The sequence below is a fragment of the Monodon monoceros genome, unplaced genomic scaffold, assembly GCF_005190385.1.
Source record: "Monodon monoceros isolate NGI ecotype Baffin Bay Population unplaced genomic scaffold, NGI_Narwhal_1 Super_Scaffold_11, whole genome shotgun sequence".
NCBI lineage: Eukaryota > Metazoa > Chordata > Mammalia > Artiodactyla > Monodontidae > Monodon > Monodon monoceros.
This window is the reverse complement of record NW_021703767.1, coordinates 12,914,948-12,936,703: the sequence shown is the minus strand read 5'-3', so window position 1 is coordinate 12,936,703 and position 21,756 is coordinate 12,914,948. Positions and strand designations below refer to the sequence as shown.

Here is a 21,756-nt window from a genome sequence, read left to right as displayed (position 1 = left end):
TTATGAGTGTTGCCATGGGGGCGGGGCTGGAGGGCGTGGGTGCAGCGCTAATTAGGCTGTTTAGGGAAGCCTCTGATGAGGTGACATCTCTCAAAAGGGGAAGGGAGTGTTTCCGCATCACAATCACGCACGAGCTGAAACCACGTCCACAGGTGGCATCACATTTTATAACCTTAATGGTTGAAGGGAAGGCTTTTGGTCTGCCTGTGTTGTAGCTTAGGAAGGGGAGGGCTCGAGCTGCCAGCTTACCCAAGGCAGGCATAGAGATGACCCCCAGCTCACCATCCTGACCCACTGTAGCAGACTGCTGGGACCTTTTGTTCTTTTTTTTTTTTCTTTCTCTCACGTACTTGTCCTAAATGAGCCAAGCACAGTGTGGAAGCCAGGAACACAAAAGTGGGGAGGCTGGGCAAGTTCTGCCTTCCTGGAAATGACAATGGAGGGTGTCCCACACCGTTAAGGGTGTGTGCGATGGGTGTGACAGCTGGGGAACTGCAGGGTGGCCCGAGCCAGTCTGGGATGGAGAAGCAAACTGTAATCTGAAGTTGGAGAGAGGAGTGGGAGTTGGGAGTTGGCCTGACCCAGACAGCCCTGTGTGGGAGGGAATTTCAGGCAGTGGTGGGCGGGGTTGGGAGACATCTGGGCGGGAGAGGATGGTGGTGCAGCAAGCAGCAGATGGAATGGGGGAAGAGAGGGGGTGGGGAGGTCTTAGCAGGTGGAGGTGACAGGCCCTGGTGATTAATTAGGTGGGGGACTAGCGGTGCGCTGGGTGCAGGAAGATGTACAGTTGGGGTGCAAGGACACCTGTGGAGGGAGGTGCTTCAGGCTGAGCTGGGGAGCCCCAGGGAGGACCAGGGGGAAGTGACGGGTTTGGAGAGCCAGTGGACCACCCAAATGGGAGGTGTCCATGGGGCCGTCAGAGCTCGGGGAAGAGGCGTAAGTAGGATGGAGGTGTTGGGACTGGTCAGCATATGGACGGTTGTAGGAGTCCTGGAAGTGGAGGAGATGGACTGTACATCCCTAATGTGAGGAAGGATGCGGCCTGGGGCAGAACCTTGGGAAGACTGGGCTGGGAGGAAAAGCAGGAGACAAGGAGGGAGAGTGACCTTGTGGACTGGGTGGTCGAGAGGCACCGGGGACCCTGACGAGGGGAGTGATGGGGATGGAAGCTGGGTGGCAGGGGCTTCCTGGCTTCTCTTCCTGCACAGAACATGCAAATCCTAACAGTGGACACTTACCGAGGGCTTCCAGAAATGTTCCCGGTGCGCACCATCCTTCCTGGGTTTCCTCATTTATATCCCCAGCATCTCCACAAGATAGGTACTATTATCCCCCATGCGTTTTTTTTTTTTTTTTGTATTTTTTTTTGCGGTACGCGGGCCTCTCCCTGTTGTGGCCTCTCCCGTTGCGGAGCACAGGCTCCAGACGCGCAGGCTCAACGGCCATGGCTCACGGGCCCAGCCGCTCCGCGGCATGTGGGATCTTCCCGGACCGAGGCACAAACCTGTGTCCGCTGCACCGGCAGGCGGACTCTTAACCACTGCGCCACCAGGGAAGGGAAGCCCCGCCCCCCTCCGTTTTTTATAACAGCGAGGAAACTAAGGTCCAAGCTACCGGGTGGCAGAGGCAGGCTTTGAAGTCAGGGCACCCAACCTTGGAATCTGTATGTCTGGCTGCTGTGCCGTTCCACCCTCTGAACTGCCGGGGTGTGGAAAACTGGGGGAGGGCAGGAAAGGAACTATCAGATCTGACCCCAGTCCTTGGAGAATGGACGCTAGCCCTTGGTTCTTACAGTTACACTCTTCTGCATAGTAGAATTGTACGATGCTCGGGTGGTCCATTAGTCTGCTCGGGTGGCCATAACAAAAGACCACAGACTGGATGGCTTAAGTGACAGACGTTTATTTTCTCACAGTTGTGGAGGCAGGAAGTCCAAGATCAAGGTGCCAGTAGGGTTACTTCCTAGTGAGGCTTCTCTCCTTGGTTTGTAGATGGCCTTCCTCTTGCTGTGTCCTCACATGGCCTTTCCTCTGTGCATGTGTGGAGAGAGAGATCTCTGGTATCTCTTCCTTTTCTCATATGGACACCAATCCTATTAGATTAGGTCCCCACCCTTATGACCTCATTTAACCTTTTTACCTCCTAAAAGCCCTATCTCCAAATATAGTTACATTAGGGATTAAGGCTTCAACATGTGAATTTGGGGGTGGGGTGTGTGGGCAGAGACAGTTCAGCCCATGACAGATGGTCATTTTAAACCACTATAAAAAATCTGAATTATGGCCGCAAATGGGCCTGAAGATCCATATCTCTCTCATGGTGTACTCTTGGCATGTAGAACAGTGTCACGTATATTTTAGGTGGTTAATAAATGTTTGCTGAAGACGAAAAGATTCACTTGAGTTTAACATACAGTATTTACTAAGAAACCAAGATGTTCTGGAAAGGAAGCTCTTTTTGGCTAATTTCCATGTAAAAAGAAAATCCTGCTGATGACAGCCTCCTATTCCCTGTGCATTCTGATTATTTCAAACATCATGGTATAAAATTGCTTTAATTAAAGAAAGGCTGAACTTACACAGCATACATTGTACAATGGGTAAAACATATATGTATATTTCTGTGATATTAAAGAGTAGTTTCTTTGATCGGTGTTTCCCTCCCTCTCCGTTGTATGGAAGATCCATCCATTTTGCATCTGCCTTTTCATTTTGGAGATCGGCTGTGTGAACAACCCTCGATGTGTTTCAGAGGAATGAATTTTAAAGGCAGTGAACGGTGATCCAGGATGAAGGGATGAATTTTAAATCCTGTTAACTCTGATCCTATGTAGACAGTCTCAACTAAGTCAATATTTAAAGAAGATGAGAGACTAGACTGATATTAAACCTCCTCCTTGGGATTTAAAAGCAACTCTATTCCAGAGAGTTCAAAACACTGAAATGAGATTCAGGCTTCTTCTTCTTTTTTTAAATATGCCAAAGCGACAGGTCAAGGAGGTGCACATTTTCTTCTTGGCTGAACTAAGCTTAAATGCTTTTCACCCTCTACAGGTTGCCTCAGTGAAAGTAAAATGATAATGATAATAAGAATGTCAATTTCAGGCGCTCTTACTATGTGCCAGACATTGTACTGAGTGCTTTATGTACGTTATCTTAGGTACCAATTGGTTTGTGGGAGTGTGTGCCGTGACTGCAGCCATGTGATTTTGTGCATCCCGCATTCTAAGTACAATTCTATATTGGAATTTTTCTCCTAATACGTCACAGGGGCCATTAAGCATGAATACCTTTCTGCAGCTGGCGCCTCTCCTGGAGAATTGGGATTCACGCGCTTCGGTCCCTCCTCCTTCCCGTGTGGGAGGGAGCCGTGCTTCCCATCCCTGCAGAGCGCTCTGCCACCTCTTCCTTTCCTTCCTCAGGATCCTTCCTTGCAGTCACTCCTTTCCTGTATCTTCTATTTCACTACCCCATAGCTGCCCTCTCCTCATCTTAGATCTACTCACTCTTTTTTTTTTTTTTTCTTGGCCTTGGAGGGTTTCCTTTTCTTTCGTATGAGCTTAGTTATTTAAAAGTTTGCTGATTTTATCCATCATTGATAGGTATTTTTTTTGGCGGGAGCCTGGGGAGTGAGGTGGGGTAGGAGTTGCCATACTGTGAGAAGTGCAACTTCTTTTCTTTGGTGACGTTTGGTCTTCGTTGCTGCGCGCGGGCTTTCTCCAGTTGCGGCGAGCCGGGGCTACTCTTCATTGCGGTGCGCGGGCTTCTCGCTGCGGTGGCTTCTCTTGCTGCGGAGCACGGGCTCTAGGTGCGCAGGCTTCAGTAGTTGTGGCACGCGGGCTCAGTAGCTGTGGCTCACGGGCTCTAGAGCACAGGCTCAGTAGTTGCGGTACACGGGCTTAGTTGCTCCGCGGCATGTGGGAACTTCCCAGACCAGGGCTCGAACCCGTGTCCCCTGCATTGGCAGGTGGATTCTTAACCACTGCGCCACCAGGGAAGTCACAGAAGTGCAACTTCTTAATAAGAAGTTGATGAGTGATCAGGTTCAGCTGTGGTATACTGGCGCTGTGTTAATCTCTCTCTACTAAGTTCCTAGCACCTTAAGACTTTGCTACTTACTCGGAAATATGGGAGCGATCTTTGGAAACGGCTTCCTCTGTAAAATTTCAGGAGGCTTTGCAACTTGGATGCATCGAAGGGTTGGAGTCTTCGTTTTATTGGCCTTTCACGGCAGAAGTTCCTGTCCCAATGTGCTCAGGATGTAACTCAGAAACTCCCCTGACACCCTCCCCTCCCCTCCCTCCCGCACTCGAGGACCAGCTTGGGAGTTCCAGTGTGGTCCTGGGACTTGGGGCCTCAGTCAGTCTGTGCAGATTTAATTTTACTCTTTAAAACTCCCCTGACTGAAGCAGTTTATCTTTTTCAGCTAGAGGCCCATCATCACACTGGGCTCCCCCCGGGTAGAATTAGTGCCTGTAAATCTCTGATTACTGTCAAATTAAATTAGATGCCTCCCTTTGCTGATCATTGATCACTGCCTTTTCCTTAACTTCCAATTCAGTTTTTCCCTTTTCAGTTGTTACAGATGAAGTTGATTAAATGGTTTTGTGTAATCAAGAACGGATTACATTTTCAGTATTATCAATGCAGAGCTTATAAGTTTAAGGTTGCTTACAAGTAAGGGTGTTTAAAAATAGAGAGGGAGTTTATGGAAAACCTTCTCCAGGTGAGGCTGCCTAAGGGTTCAGGGTTTTCACTGAGGGACTCTCAGAAACAGTAGAACTTGGGAACCAAGATGGCAAATGATGGTGGAACAGACACCTGGTGTGTTAGTTTCCTGCTGTAATGCATTATCACACACTTGGTGGCTTAAACCAACAGAAATTCATTCTCTCACAGCTCTGGAGGCCAGAAGTCCAAAATCGATTTCATTGGGCCAAAATCAAGGTGTCGACAGGGCTATGCTCCCTCTGATGGCTCTAGGGGGATCCGTCCTTTGCCTCTCCCGGCTTCTGGTGGGGCTGCATTATTCCTTGGCTTGTGGCTCATCCCTGCCATCTCTGCCCCGTTCGCCACTTCTCTGTGTATTCGTGTGAAATCTCCCACTGCCTCTATTTTATAAGGACGCTTGTGATGACATTTAGGGCCCACCCAGATAATCTAGGTGAATCTCATCTCAACATCCTTCACTTTTTCCAAATAAGGTCACTTTCACCTGGTCCACAGATGGGGCCTTAACGTCTTTGGGTGGCCATTATATAACCTACTCCAGGCAATTAAAGAGCTAAATAAATTATCCTAATAATAATTGTGTGCTCTGTTAAGAAAGGCAGATCGTTTTACTGCTGGGTTTTCAGACTACTTATTCAGAGTACATTTGAGGATTTCACTGCCAAAGAGTGTAATTTTTAAAACATTGCAACGTAGACTCGAGCAAAGACAGAATCTAATTGTACTTTCCAGCATTCCTCTTTCTCTCCACCTCCACAAGATGATGGATATATATTTGTATGTATATATATGTATACGTATGTGTTATACATACGTACACACAAATGAGTACAGTTTTTAAAGCTTTTAGTTTCATATATACTGGACTCGTAGGCCAAACTACAGCCCACTTCTGTGGGCTGACAGCACCAGCCTCTCATGGCCCAGGGACAGTACAGGCCCCCAGCTTGTCTGGTCCGATGGCTGATTGTCCCCTCTTAGTCATATCTTTGGTTTAAGGGCCTGCAAACCTCCATTAGTATGGGTGAAGGTGGTCCAAAGATACACACTTCTGGTTGTAAGTGCTGAGGCTGTAATGTACAGCCTGGTGACTGCAGTTAACAATACTGTATATTTGAAAGTTGCTAATACTGAAGATCTTGATAGTTGTCATCACACACACACACAAATTTGTAACTGTGGTGATGGATGTTAACTAAACTCACTGTGGTGACCATTTCCCAGTATATACATATACCAAATCCTTATGTTATAGGTCAATTATATCGCAATTAAAAAAAAGCTTAAAAAAAGACTGTTCCCCAGAAGAGATAATAGATTAAGCTGTTACAGCTATTTTTGCTTCAATGGTTAAAAAAAAAGGTTCACTGATTTGCTCAGTTAGTGACCTGTTGTTCACTCATTGTTTATAAAGTGCTGTGTGTGGTGAGGGGGGAGCAGTCCCTGTTTTAAGGGAGGGGTAGGAGCTTTAAATGGTATCGCAGACAGTGGGTGTGGTGAGAGCGTAAGGAAGGAGGGTTGAAGAGACTTCCTGGAAGGGAGGTGGGCCTGGAGTTAGTGTCTGCAGGACCAGGCGGATTTGAAGGGGTGAAGTGGGCTTGTGAGTGCAAGCTTGGAGAGCAGCAGAACGTGTGGTCTGGGCAGTGAGGAGACCCGCCCCGGGGAACTGGGAGTCGGGGCTGGACGGTGGCGGGGTTGATGGGGAGGGAGCTTCAGGGCTGGGCTGAGGCTGTGGACCTTGCTCTGTGGGCAGCAGGGAGCCGCCGAAGAGCTTTAAGCAAGAAATCAGAGTTCCAGACCCACTGATTTCGAGTATGAATTCAAGGGGCCAGGATGAGCATCGAGAAAAAGAGGTAGCACGCTGATGTCATAGTCTAGGCTAGTGGTGGATAGACTTTTATTTTATTTTATTACAAACTTCTGTCAAGAAAATAACGTTTGAGCCCCTTGCTGCAAACGTGTATCTACCTATCTATCATCTATCAATCATTTACTGATTGATCTATATCACACCTCTGCACATTGAGTGCATTATGAAGCCGTTAAAAAATATAATTACAAAAAAGGAAATAAATAGAAATGGAAGGTCCACTGTTTTTGTCCTGCAGCCCAGCGGCTTGGTAGCCTTGTATGAGGACATCCCTTGGGTTGCTGGAGTCTCACGTAGAGACAATACGTCTGGGGCACTGTGAAACAAGGTCCTAAATGAACCCGACCGGGCATGGGAACAGAGAGGAAGGGAAAGTGAGGAAGGCAGTTAGCAGAAGTCATCGACATGATGTCCCTGGCTGGTCACATTAGAGAGGAGCGAAGACATAGTAAGAAAAGAAGAGGGCCAAACGGTGGTGTGTTTTAAGGCCGGGTGAGTGGATTGGTGACAGCCGTTGAAGGAAGGGAAAGTGGGGAAGGGTGCAGGCTTGGGCAGAAGGGACAATCTTCCCTTCCCCTCCCTCATGCCATCGTTACTTCCATTCTCCTTTCCCTCCCTCCCCCCTTCTCTCCCTTTATACAAAGCTGGAGGGTCCACACATGTGACATGTTGATTGTGGGGGAAGTGACCCAGGAGGGGCATCCAGTGGGCAGTTGAGATACCTCTCTGGACTTGGGGCCAAGAGATAACCTGTACAGTGATTCACAGGGAAAGAGGTAACCATTGGACAGAGGTAGCCTGGCCTGAGGTCCTGGTCCAGGGCAGAGAGAGGGTTGGGAGGAAGGGCAGGGGTGCCACATCACTGGGCGTTGCATCCCCCAGCTCCCTAAACACGCCCTAGAACTGAAGATGGGGCAGATTTGGTCGTTTCAGAAATGGAGTCATGGGGGGACCCAACTTGGAGGGATGGTGGTGAGGCCGGAGAGGGAGCGGGGAGGGGCCCTTTGCTGGAGGAGAACTTGGTGTTTCACCCTGCGGAGAACCAAGTTCAACGCTGACTCTTCACGGAGGCTTCCGGACCACCGTTTGAGTTTGCGTGAGTAACTTTCATTCTCTTCCTTCATAATTGACTCTTGATCTTCGCTGATGTTACATCTTTCTTTCTCCCTTGATGCTATTTCAGATAAAGTTTTTCTCCTGGTACAGATGAGCAGCTATGTGTTTTCCTAGGGTTTTGTGAATAGTCAGGGAATAAACTTTGCCTGCAGTGTCTGACAACAGCCATATTCTTGGTGTCTCCTTAGGTGGCCATAAAAGTCATCGACAAGAAGAGAGCCAAAAAAGACACCTATGTCACCAAAAACCTTCGGCGAGAGGGGCAGATCCAGCAGATGATCCGCCACCCTAACATTACCCAGCTCCTTGATATCTTAGAGACAGAAAACAGCTACTACCTGGTCATGGAGCTGTGTCCTGGGGGCAACCTGATGCACAAGATATATGAGAAGAAGCGGCTGGAGGAACCCGAAGCCCGCAGATACATCAGGCAGCTCATCTCTGCGGTGGAGCACCTGCACCGGGCCGGGGTGGTCCACAGGTAAGGGCCACGCCATGATGCTGATCACCAGTTCTGTGCTGAGTGGATGGCACTGTGCTTCAGCGTGCTCCAAGCAAGGTTGAATCCTTGCAGCCTGTTTTACAATTCTTCTGAAGTTTTGTTTCATGGACTTGTTTTGTGAGTCGGGTTAATGCTAACATGAGGTTAAAAGAATAATGTTTGAAGTCAGAGTTGCCTGGGTTTGCATCCTGGCTCTCTCCTTTAATTGTTGTGTGCCCCTGGGCTAGTTAGTTACCTCTCTGAACCTCAGTTTCTTCTTCTGTAAAATGGGAATATTCATGATACTTATCTCATGGTTGGTATAAGGAGAAATGAGTTAATATACAGAAAGAGGGACTTCCCTGATGGTCCAGTGGTTAAAACTCCACTCTCCCAATGGAGGGGGCCTGGGTTCGATCCCTGGTCGGGGAACTAGATCCTGCATGCCACACGGCATGGCCAAAAAAAAAAAAAAAAATTAAAGAAAAACTATACATATATGGAAAGAGCTTGGGACAGCGTTTGGTACATAGTAAGGGGCATGTTTAGTGTTGGCGGCTCTCATTATTATTATTTGCAAAGTAATGAGAACAGTTGCTCAGGTGCCTGAAAGAAGCATCAATGTTAAGATGGCGTGAGATTGTTTTTCAGCAAGTGATGGTGCTTTCATCGTATTTGCTTTACATATGGTAGTTGCTTAATAGCTGTTTCATTCGATGGAATTGAATCACCGCGTGAAGTGTGAACTTGCCCTTGAAAGTTAGGCATGTTCTCCATAAGCCAAACCAACGTTGCAAATAATTATGAAAATCAAACTTTTTTTTGAAACAGCCTGTTCCTTCCTGAGGAGGAGCTTTGCAAGCAAACTGAGCGGAAACAGGATTCTTAGCAGTGTTGCCGTTGGTGGCGGGTGCTGACTTTTAGTGCTAGACTAAATAAGGTCAATACGATACAATAAAAAAAACGAAAGTGCCCTCTTTCCCTCCCAAGAGAGTGTTGACTTCCCCAATAAATGCATAGTTCTTCCTTCATGGAGTTATAATTCATAATTACTCCGGGTTGTTGAGAAAAATTAGGGCTCATGTTTGATTCTCATTTACAAAAGCAAGATCAAGGAATTATATATATGTGCACACACATACGTTTAAAAGTTTTTGTATTGAGATACAACTCACATACCATAAAAGGCACCATTTTAAAGTGTACAATTCAGTCACTTTCAGTATATTCACAGAGTCATGCAACTATCACCACTGTCTAATTTTACAATATTTCCATCACCCCAAACAAGAAACCCTGTACCCATTGGCAGTCACCCCGTATTCCCAGCCCTCCCAGCAGCCCCCGGTAATAACCACCAATCTGCTTTCTGTCTCTATGAACTTGCCTATTCTGGACGTTTCATATAAATGGAAACAATATATGGTCTTTTATAAGTGGCTTCTTTCACTTAACTTAACCAATGGGATTGACACCGGGGGATGCTCTACCTTGTGTGCCTGAATCTGGGACACTGTGGGGAGGTCCCGGGCTCGGGAGGACACTGTGGGGAGGTCCCGGGCTCAGGGGCAGAGGGGTGGCACTGGGGGGAGGGAGCCAGCCTTGGCCAGGCCCCATTCAGGCACATCCTTTTCTCACTAAGGTAAGAAAACCTCTCCTTGTACATATTTTTAGTCACACACATGGTCACGAAATCACGATTCATTAGAACTCTTTGAGTTTCGATCAGCAAGGAAGGGAACATTCAGAAATTTTAAGTGAATAACGCTATTTTTGGCTCTTTCCAACAATACCCTTGTGTAACCTGCCGTGTCAGAGCTCTGCCGTTATTAGGAAAATGATGGTCGTAAGTGCTTCTGCTTCTGTCTTTGGTGACTAAGATGACAAAGGCAGAAACCTCAGGAATGAATCAGCTTGGGTTACCCACTCAGCTGATCACGGCAGAAGAACCCGGGGAAGAGCTTTGCAAGAGACTCAAGGTGTTATTACAAGGGTTTCGTGCTGTCAGAGATCAGATGTGCACCGAGCTTGGAGCTTTGAGGACAACAAAGGGAAAGCCAGCAAAGGCTGTGCATCGCTCGCTGGTCCCTCCCACAGGAAATTCTCAACAACCCTTTTAAAGTAATTTTAACAAAATCCAATCCCTCTCAGTGCAATTACTGTCAGAATGTCAAAGGAATGAATTTAATAATGTTTTGATAGCAAAGACGGTGTGCTTTTTCTCTCTCTGATCTCCAGCGTTCTACTTCCCCCCTCCCTGGAAATACATTCATCAGCCAATAGTGGCAAAGGCTCAGATCTTTTAAAGTTAGGGAAGATTGGAAATACAGGTGTTGTTTCGGAGGAGTTCTTTATTTGCTTCTCTAGAAATCATGTTAATGAGTGTCACCTATGCACACATGGGCATAGGTGATTAGGTGGTTGAGACAGCACCGGAAAATGTTTGTTTAGAATATATTCATGGGTGCCTGTACCTGGACTGTCTTGATTTTGAAAGGTTCTATACGTCTCATTTTTAGCAGCCGTAATCTGGCTGGTATTCTATATGCTGTAGCCTTTTTCAGTGGTGGAGAATCTTCTCCTTTACGCTATGGAGGTGGAGTGAATTTCATAAATTATTTTGAGGTTAGATTTTTTCAAATGAGTAAGAGAGTTTAGATAGCATTTCAGAGATGTCCTGGAGTCCCTGGCGGGAAGAGTTCTGAGCAAACAGATTGGATCTTCCAAAAGGATTTAGGATGAATTTTGGTGGCTACATTATATGATTTAAAGGGATTTTGGTTATGTGTTAGAGGATGCTTTAAAAAGCACAGCTCCTGATGAGGCTGGTACTATATCGTCATGTCATCATCAACTTAATGCCTAGCAGAGCCCTCATTTCCTGTGAAACTAAATCTAAATATTTAATTATCTCTCCAGAACCATTTAAATATCATTTAAAGGAAGCAAATCTTTAAAAATCTTGTAACTATTACAAGTAGAAGGGAAAAAAGGAAACTAAACGTCTATAAAGCAGATTTCCTTAGCTGGCAGAGAACTTCATTTAAAACGGGACCTGCCGTAGCTTCTGTGTCTTCTGCAACAGGGTTGTCGTTCACTTTTGCAAAGTTAGAATATGGTCTTAACTTCTTCATTACACCATTTGAGGATTGCCTGAGATGCTTTCGGTTTAAAATCTAATGAGGGTTTCTTTTCTTTTTTGCATTTTCTCTTCCGGGCTCACCCAGCAGGGTGCCCAAATCTGATGATTTTCCTATTGTACGAAGAGCGTTGACTCTTCACATCCATCATCAAGAATACTGATTCTGCCAAGAGGCTACTTTGAGATTCCTCTGTTCATTCAAAATAACAAAGTCCAATCAAACTGTACAGACAAAACATACCTGGGTAACACAGTACCGCCATCCCCTAAGCAGGAAGAGACAAGCCATAGGGGCCCGAGGACAGGGAGAGAGACACAGACGATCAAAGTGAACGGGAGCCTGTGTGTCAGCACGGCTGCTCCCAGAGCCGTGTCTTTATTCACTCATCAGTATTGGGGAAGGACCTTCTGCACTTGGGAGGACTATGGGGCAAGAGAGGGGACTCTTCTTTGTTCTTAGGGGACTGACAAGAAGCAAGCCCCTCCTGTACTGGTGGGGGATTTTAAGAAGCTGTTTTAACTTTTAAGTTTCCTTGGAGAGGGGAGAGAGGGCAAGGCAGACGAGAAGGGAGCGACTTCTGCTCATATCGGGGGCTGCTGGAGATACCAGGGCCTGAGCACATATCTGGAGGTTCTGGTTATATAGATCAGAGGTTTTTTGTTTAATTGAGTTTGAAAAAACGTGACAACTTTGTGGACTGGGTTGCACGGTGGTCGGCCATGTGGATTTTAAAGCCAGACCGCCTGCGTCCACGTGCGGGGTCTACCACTTAAAAGCTGCACTGTTGCTGGACTTCCCTGGTGGCGCAGTCGTTGAGAATCCACGTGCCAATGCAGGGGACACGGGTTTGAGCCCTGGTCCAGGAAGATCCCACATGCCACGGAGCAACTAAGCCCATGCGCCACAACTACTGAGCCTGTGCTCTAGAGCCTGCGAGCCACAGCTACTGAGCCTGCGTGCCACAACTACTGAAGCCCACGAGCCACAACTACTGAAGCCCGCGTGCCTAGAGCCCATGCTCCGCAACAAGAGAAGCCACCGCAATGAGAAACCCGCGCATCACAACGAAGAGTAGCCCCTGCTCGCCGCAACTAGAGAAAGCCCACACACAGCAACAAAGACCCAATGCAGCCAAAAATAATAAATAAGTAAAATAAATAAATTTATGAGGAAAAATAAAAGCTGCACTGGGCAAATCACTTAGGCTTTTTTGCCTCACTTTCCAGAGCTACGCAGCAGGTATTAGGGATTATCCCCTTCATGTTGCTGTTGTGCGGATTAAATGAGTCAGTTCATGTAAAGTGCTTAACACCGAGACCCTTAGGAAGTACTGAGCACGTGTCTGCCGTAACTACTCCTGAGTCCGCCTCATTCACTTTATCCACAGAGGCTGGGTTCCGTGTGCTCAAGGCCTCACAGCTGCTCTCTCCTTGTACTGCCCTTGCAATCTTTGGATGAATCGTATTCATCCTTCGGGTCCCAGCTAGGAAGCTCACGTCCTCCAGGATGCCCTCCAGGCTAGGACCCCTGGTCACAGATTCCCCGGCACCTTCTACTTTGATTTCCAAACACTTTTCACAAGATAACTGGCTTGTTTGCTCTCTGTCTTCTGCATAGGCCACCATATAGCCCAGCGCCCAGCCCAGTACTCACACAGAGAGACTCTGTTGGATAAATGAAGGGAAACTGAACGGATACAGTTAGTGTCAGAGTTAGCACTGGGATGGAAGCTTTTGGTCACCCATTCATGTTCTTTCTGGAATATTCCATATTCTCCCTGGAATTTTAAGGGAGTTTCTTCATTGACTTCATACCAATTTGTTTATTTTTCAGATCACAATGTGTAGAATGGCATCTTTTTAGTGAATGACCAGCTCTTTCATTTTATAAACAGAATTTGTTTCCGGAGCATTGTAGGAACTCAATAAAGGTTTCATTTTGAATAAATAACTCAGGTACATGCTTAACAAATTGTTCTTATGTTTTACCAAATTGCCCATCTTGTAAATAAATCAAAGATTAAAAAATCATTTGGTTTTAATACAGTGCTTCTGAAGATAAAACCTAATCAAAAACGAAAACAAAAACAGAAACACCTCTTGTTCACGGCAAAATGCTTATTGCCTTGGGGAGTTATGTGCTTCTCTGGAATGCTTTATTCTTAGCTTATGACTGAAATCCATCTTGTGGCCATCTCCACAGGTACAGTGTTCTCCCCCAGACCTAATCCTCTGTGGGTTTGGTCCAGGCTCCCCACCTCCTGCCCGGGCCCCTTCTCTCTGACCTTTCCTTCGAGGGCTCATGGCCCCCAGTACTGTTTGCTTATCACCAAGTGAACCACTTAAGTCTTTCCTGGAGTCTCCCCCTTCACTTTGTCTTAGAACCTTTAACTTCATATCCTCCCCTGGCCACACCAGCCTCTCACCTCTTACCTATTAGTGGTTGCTCAGTTGAGAGTGGCCCATTTTCTCATTTCCGCCGTGAATGGCCCTGCCAGGTGGCCCTTCTCATGACGCCATTTTCCAAAGAAGAATCAGAAGCTCAGAGAGTTTAAGTAACTTGCCCAGGGCGGCTCAGCAGGTCAGTGAGAGAGACCCAGCCTCCAGAGCCTGTCTCCTTCCCTCCCCAGGCTGCCGTGTTGGACCAGGCCTTGCTCAGCCCCTCCACCCTGGGCCTTCACCAGCTCTTTCCCAGCTCCCCCATGTCTCCCTCTGTCCTCTTCTCCCTTCCCTGGAAGCCTGGCAGCCTCCATTTTATGCCCCTCATTTCCTCACTTTCATCTTGGGTCTCAGCCCTGAGTGGCCCCTGGAGGCTCTCGAGTTTCCTGCCCCTCAGTTTAGGCCCGGAGTCTGTTAGAGGCCCGACCTTCCACCTTCACTGCATGGCCAGGTGAGGCCCAGGGGAGAAACTCTTCCTTCATTCCCATCCCAGTATTCTGGAAGCGTGTGTGTGCAGGTGCACACACACACATACACACGAACACGTGTGCTCGCACACACGTGGGTGTGCGTGCAACACATATTCACACACATGCAGTCTCATACGAGTACCCATACACGGATGTGTGCTTTTCCCGTAAGCATGCACACACACATTCCCACTCGGGCCTCTGCTCTGCAGCGTCCTGGCGGTCCTGGCCCTCCCCTCCCCCATGGCGCCCCAGGACCCTGTGTTTGTTATGGCAACAAGGCCCTCCCCTCCACTCCTCAGTCTGGGAGGGCAGAGTTCCTTGTGGCCAGTCTCCAAATCTTAGAGATTATCATCTTTAAAGAAATGCAAGGAACCTCTGGGTGGGTGGGTGGGCAGGGGGAGGGGTGCTTGGTAGCCTGTGGATGAACCTTTAATTATTAGCTGCGGCCTGTTCGAGCTTGTTCTTTTGAAATAACCTAGAACAAAGGGCTGGTGATTAGGGCTGTCCCCTTGGGCCTTCTCTCAATCTCTGGAAAGATGCCTACCTACCCCCACTCCCCACCCCCAAACACTGTAGGGAACAGGACCCAATGTTTGGTCTGCTGAGGGCCGCCATGATGAGTCCCACTGGGCATTTTTCCTGGAACTGCCCAGTTACTAGAGACGGGTCCAGAAGCATCTGAGCCTGCACTCTGGGCTTGGCTGCCTCATGCTTTGCCAAAGGCCACTTCACTGGCTACTCTCCTTTGTTCTTAAGACACACCATTGCCACTCCTGTCCCCCAGCACTGTCCTAGTCAGTGGATCCTCCACATGTGCCCCATCCTCTTTCTTGCTTGTCCTGACTCCTCTTGGAAGCCCCTTTGGCCAAGGAAAAGCTATTTCCTGTCCATCCAGGGACCATTTTCTTTCCTTCCCTTTGGCTTTCAGTTGCAAGTTCACACCACCTCAAGTTTGCCAGCCACAGAGAGGAACTTCTCACACTGCGGGACGGGAGGAAGAGCCCTCCACTTCTCTCTCGTCTCCACAAAGTGCTAAATCCGATCAAGGACCATAAATATGAAATTGAGCATTGCCCCATCATCAAGTGCAAACCGGTCAGCTGTCAGAACCTTCCTTCCCACCTGACAGATCTGACACTTAACACAGACAAATATTTTGCTTTCGGGATGGAGCTAAAAACCATGCTTTTCACATGGACCATGGGGGAGGTTTTCTGGGTTATAGAGGCCTGCCAGTATGTGTGTGTGTGTGTGTGTGTGTGTGTGTGTGTGTGTGTTTCTGTGTATTATATATTTAAGGTACATTGTGATACACTAACACTAAAACCTTGTGAATAAGTTCATCCTTCTTTTATTACTCATGTAGTTATCTTTCAGTTTTTGGCCTTTGGGGTCATATGTTGAGTAGCTGGGCAGAGGGTCTGAGTGGCCCACTGTGCTGAATGGATTCATAATTAACTTCAGGTGGTAAGGATGCTCCACAGTGAACATCCTGAATGAGGTACTTGGTGGTAGCCATAGCATTCCTAGTACTGATCTCCTAGGAAGGGAGAAAATATCCAAGAGCTACTTTAAAAATTAATAGATTTTTTTTTTTTTGGCAGTACGCGGGCCTCTCACTGTTGCGGCCTCTCCCGTTGCGGAGCACAGGCTCTGGACGCGCAGGCTCAGCGGCCATGACTCACGGGCCCAGCCGCTCCGCGGCATGTGGGATCTTCCTGGACTGGGGCACGAACCCGTGTCCCCTGCATCGGCAGTTGGACTCTCAACCACTGCGCCACCAGGGAAGCCCTAGATTTTATTTTTAAAAGCAGTTTTAGGTTTACAGAAAAATTGTGCAGAACTGCAGAGTTCCCACCTCCCTTCTACGTTGTTTTCCCTATTATTAGTATCTTATGATAGTGTAGGACATTGGTTACAATTGGTGAACCAATATTGATACATTATCATTAGCTAACAACCACAGTTTACATTAGGGTTCATTAGGGTACATAGTACATTAGGATACTCTTTTGTGTTATACATTCTATGGGTTTTGACAAATGCGTGATGTCATGTAGCCACCATTATAGTATACAGAATAATTTTACCACCCTGAAAAAATGTGTTCCACCTATTCATTCTAGCCCTCCTCCTGCAACCTCTGGCAACCAGTGATTTTTTTCACTGTCTATAGTTTTGTCTTTTCCAGAATTTGGAATCATACAGTATGTAGTATGTTCATACTACTTTCTTTCATTTAAAAACATGCATTTAGGGTTCCTCCATGACTTGATAACTCATTTCTTCTTACAGCTGAATAATATTCCATTGTCTGAGATGTCCCCCAATTTGTTTATCCATTCACCTACTGAAGGATATCTTGGTTGCTTCCAAGTTTTGACAGTTACGAATGAAGCTGCTGTAAACATTCGTGTCCATAAGTTTTCAACGCATTTGGGTAAATACCTAGGCTAAGACGACTTTTTAAAATATGATTTTAGACCCTTTTTTCCTAAAGAGTCAGAAGGAAAGTCTTCTTCTCCTCTTTCTATTTAAATCTCCAAAGACAAAGCAGGAGGTGGAAATAAAGCCAAAAGAGGTTGAATGTTCCCTTCATTTGGGTAGATTAAGTACATTGATCTGGGCAGATACTGAGGTAGCTACCTTTCCATTAACTAGTCATGGAGGCAGTTAGATTGGTTATCACTGAAGTCCTTTAGAAACCTTGACCAAAGGGTATGGGTAAACAAGCCATTAACCAGGTTTGTTCTGAGCATTTTTCCTAGGGGTTGGGGTGGGTGGCTATGGGATGCAATGGGTGAAAAGAAAAACTGATTTCATTTTTCTCATTTTGCCTAATAATTACATTTTAATGCTTTCTCCCCTGGTTTTATGACATTTTCCCGATTTTAAAAGTGGGCTTTTTTTTTCTTCTACATTTTTCTCGTTTTAGCCTTCTATTTATATCATTCTTCTAATCACTGTGGTTGTTCTCTGGGCTTTTGTGGCCCCAGAATTATCCAGCTTAGTCTTATTACTCTTGACAATTGCATTCTTTTACCTCACCTCTTTAAGCTGTTTTTCTTTATAGTATTTGTTCTGAACCAAATTTCTCCTTTAATGCCTTAGTGTGGCTTCCATGCTTCCCAGGGAAAGAGGTTTAATTTTGCTGGAAACAAACTGTGGCTCTCCTTTAGATTAAAGTAATGCTGCTGCTTTATAATCAGTTTTCACAGAATCACAGTTTGGGCTATTGCTGGCACACTGTTTTTCTGAGTCTGTGCAAGTGTCTGGGAATTACCGTATATGCCTGAATATAAGGGTGTTGTCTTCTGTCCCCATCCTCTTCAGGAAAGAGGAAGTGCCTTACAGAGTGCTTGCAAAGTCTCTGATAGTATGGGGGCACAATCTCGATTTCTTCATTTTCAACAACAAAGGACCAGTTAACCTTGACCTGACTCACTGAGGACTTTGGGAACTCTAGAAGTCACCTGAGGAAACCAACAGAAAGGGAGGCATTTTGCGTGGCTTTAATAATAACTTCTAAAGAGATGTGACTCACAATTGTGATAGTTTGTGAGACCACTCTAAAATCGATTCACTCAGCAGATAATTTATAGAGATTTTAAATGGGCTCTTGTTATTTAAATGACTTGGGATAATATTTCCGGCAAGCGTGTCACAGACAGATTCGAAAAGTGCTTTATCTCAAATATCCAATCAACTTAAAGATCATCTTACACTGGAAACAGCGGGCGATGATTCTCCTGAATCACCCGAAGCAGGATTCATCCTGCCCCTGCCTGCCACAAGTTTGAATGAAATTGTGTCATAAAATGTGAGGGTGTGGGAACAATATTTCTACAATTAATTATGTTAAGATGATAGTATATGCTCTTAAATAGGAAGGTGCAGCTTCATAGGTCAATAGTATAAATAGTCATTTGATAATTTCATTGCATTTCTAAAATTTATATATTTGTGTTTTCCAAAAACCCTTCTGAGGGGCAGGGTCCTCCCACTGGGAAAGTGTGGAGGAACATCCTGTACTGGGGGTCACCCTGCATTTGGACATATGTGACATCTTTTAAAGCCTCGCACAGTTTTTCAAGTGTATCGTTTCATTTGAATTGAAGTGCAGGTATACAATTCTTCCCGTTGGTGGTGCATGTGGATTAGAGAGTATCGATTTACCTTCCCCAGCTGCCAGGTTCAACGCAATCTCCCTTATTCAAGTGTCCAGCCTTAAGGCTACCGGCCACCTTCCAATTTTGAAATCCACTGGTCACTGTTTAAAGCCCACCTTTTTCTGCACTTGACTCCTTAACTCTTCTCGTCTTGAAATGCTGCCCTTTTGTCGTCCTGTGCCAATACTTCCCCGACTCTTCCTTCCCAGCCAACTCTGAATGTCGGTGTTCCCACCAGCATGTCGTCCTTGGTCTTTTCACCCTCATTCTCTACCCTCTCCCTGGGCATCTCATGTCCTTTCCAGGCTCAGCTTCTACCCATACTGAGGTTGAAAATTGGTAGTCTGTAGGCTGGATCTTGCCTGCAAGGTTGGCCCACGCACTATGATTGTTATTGTTGTTTTAAATGTGAATTTGTTGCCAACATTTAAAAAACTGGGATCGAATCTAGATTTCTGGCTTCTCTTGGGAAGCAGGATGAGGTGGCAGTGCTGAGACCAAGCTGTGAGACACTGTCCCCGTTAAATGGGACACTTTTGCTCTCCTGGCTACCACGGTCCTAGCAACTGCTGCTCCCCTTGCCTCTGTACTTTGAAGAAGTGCTATCAGTTGCCATTTTTGTTTATCATGACCACACTATTCTAGTCCTAACAATAGAGATAAGAGGACAAAAATAATCCTATTGACCATGTCTCTATTCAGAAGTGGGAAAATAAAAGCTGGACCAAGAATGCTGTGTTTCAAAACAATGGAGGAAATCATTTTGTGTGTGTATAGAAGGGAAGACTATTCCTACATATTTAATGTTCATGGTGTGTCTGAATTGACAGGCTACAACTTAAGAGGCTCATAGTCGTTGACATAGATGGTTTATACTTTTGCCCGTGTTTTTTCCTTCTGAAATCCGAAACGATCTCTTTGGTAATGTAGATTCATTGGTATTTGCTGAGTATGGAATGTGCAAAGGTACTGGGGCATAGTGGTAAGCAAGGCAGACATGTCTCCTGCCTTCAAGGGGCTTACAGTCAACTTGTACAGATACCACAGGCCCCCCACACTCAGCATGACCCTGGGCGCATTTCTCCCTCCCACCTTCTGAATCATCTCCGTGTCCATGATCAAAGTCACCCATCTGATTAGCAATCTTCATTCCATCTGCAAACTTAATTTCCTTTGGTCATGTAATGTTAACATATCCTTGGGCATAATACCAAGGATTAGGACCCTGACATCTTTGGGGTCTACTTTTCTACCCACCATAATAGCTGATTGCTAAATAGATTAATTTATTATCACTTGCCAATTTGTGGATTTGGCTCCAAGCATGGAGGTTGTAGGACCGATAATTATGTTAGCTTTCCATTTTTTTTTTTAAAAAAACTGTTTCCCTGAATCTTCCTTACCCTGGTGGGTTTTGCTCACCATCTCACAAACATGTGGCCACATCTGTATTTCCCTGACTGTTCTAGCAGTGCCTGCCTTGAATGATGCTTCCACTGTCTCCCGGTCTTAATAACTTCCAAGTTTCAGCTTTGGTCCCATTTCTTTTGGAAGCTTATTTGTTCTGCCCTTCTTGCTCCCCATCTTATCTGAAATCCTTTAGCTTTTTCAGTCTGCAGCAATTACTTATATCATGTTTTATAAATATTTACTTATTGATTGTGTGAGTTTTGGCAGAAAGCCTTATGGGTTGGTTCAAAATGGCTCTAAAACAGTTTGTTTCCCTTCAGAAGCAAAATGTCATTCCACTATTTCAAGTGCTTATCTGAAATGTTGTATGGTTTTGTTTATTTCAGAGACTTGAAGATAGAAAACTTGCTGCTAGATGAAGACAATAATATCAAGCTGATTGGTATGACTTTTTTTTTAAAGCAAGATTATCCTTTAAGTGCTGTGTTATCAATTCTCAGTTATTTGTTTCTGACTTTGAAAATTATCATGATCTATCTCTAATCCCCAGACAATACTTCTAGTTCACCTCCTTTTACCTGCAACATTTAACAATGGTTTTGAAAAAGAAAATTAATTTTAATAATTTAGACATAAAACATGTTCTTAGGATTCTTCAAACTTCTGCTTCTCTGTTAAGTCAGATGGAGCTGAACTTTTATAGGGGTTCTTCTTATCTGAATTCACGAGAACGCTTCTTAAAAATAGTGGAAAATAGTTTGGTTCAGAAATGCTGCCCTTAGCTTGGCCATGCCTTATTTTACTTTTCAGTGAATGTACAGGCACTGAAATAAGGGGGAATGTGACCTACCCTCTCATTTTAATATCTTTAGCCAAGCCCTGTAGTACACTGATGGTCGTGCAAAGAGAAATCCCCACAGAGGGATCCTTTAGAGGTCTGTCCCAATCAGAAGGAGGTTCCAGGATGGAGTGAATCATAATTGGTTCACAAGTCAGGGTCCAGAAGAGAATTCACTCCATGGCTTATTCTCTAGAATTTCTGCTTTTGTTTGCCTGTCTTGTTGCTCTTGGCAAAATCTCAGGGCATCATTTTTCCACCCAGATTTTAGCATCATCTTTTATTCCTTTCTTTCTTTTCCCACCTCAAGTGCAAGTAATTTCTTCCACCTCAATGGCTTGAAAAAACTTTATATTAGAAGAAAAGAGAAGGATCAATAGAACTTTGTGAATTTTTTTTTTTTTTTTTTTTTTTGGCGGTACGCGGGCCTCTCACTGTTGTGGCCTCTCCCGTTGCGGAGCACAGGCTCCAGACGCGCTCCGCGGCATGTGGGATCTTCCCGGACCGGGGCACGAACCCCTGTCCCCTGCATCTGCAGGCGGACTCTCAACCACTGCGCCACCAGGGAAGCCCAAACTTCGTGAATTTTAACTTTTGTACCCAAGAAGGAAATTTTGTTTGTCCAATACTGCAAACCATCTCAAGACTTTCTAAAACATATCATTCAAGTGACCAATTATATTCTTTGGAAGTCCAGTTGGCTTCCAACCCAGTAACAGTCAAGAGGCTGCAAGGGACTCCAGACCCCTTGGCTGGGTGATTAGGCACCACTGACGGGTGTTGATAAATACACCCATTATTAGGAGATTAACAATTAAGAGGAAACCAGTTTTTTTTCCCCAAAGATTTTATAGGAGGTATTGTTAAAAGATTCCTGGATGATTCAAAGAATTTTTTTTTAAATCAGATTGTTTTACTACTGCATTTGAGTTGTCCTGAGGGCCAAATGCAGCAGCGCTAAACGAGGCAGACATTGAAATACCTGCAGGATGTCTTTCTGGTCCTGGTTTCCAGGATCTGCGGCATTAAACAAAGGCATGTCCTGGTGAGGGACGGAGGAAAGGAGATTGTCTTTTAGGTTCCCTGGC

At 45.7% G+C, this 21,756-nt stretch overlaps 1 protein-coding gene across 2 annotated transcripts in view; it reads left to right on the top strand.

Moving 5' to 3' along the window:
• The window catches only part of HUNK (hormonally up-regulated Neu-associated kinase), a 112,361-nt gene that overhangs the window by 38,048 nt on the left and 52,557 nt on the right, over positions 1-21,756 (top strand). For both annotated transcript variants that reach the window (XR_003792440.1, XM_029215490.1), the window contains exons 2-3: positions 7,905-8,197; positions 20,217-20,272. Coding sequence is in view for 1 of the 2 variants with exons in the window: in XM_029215490.1 (XP_029071323.1) it covers positions 7,905-8,197; positions 20,217-20,272 (349 nt within the window). In the remaining variant the exon portion in view is untranslated. The remainder of the gene's footprint in view (positions 1-7,904; positions 8,198-20,216; positions 20,273-21,756) is intronic.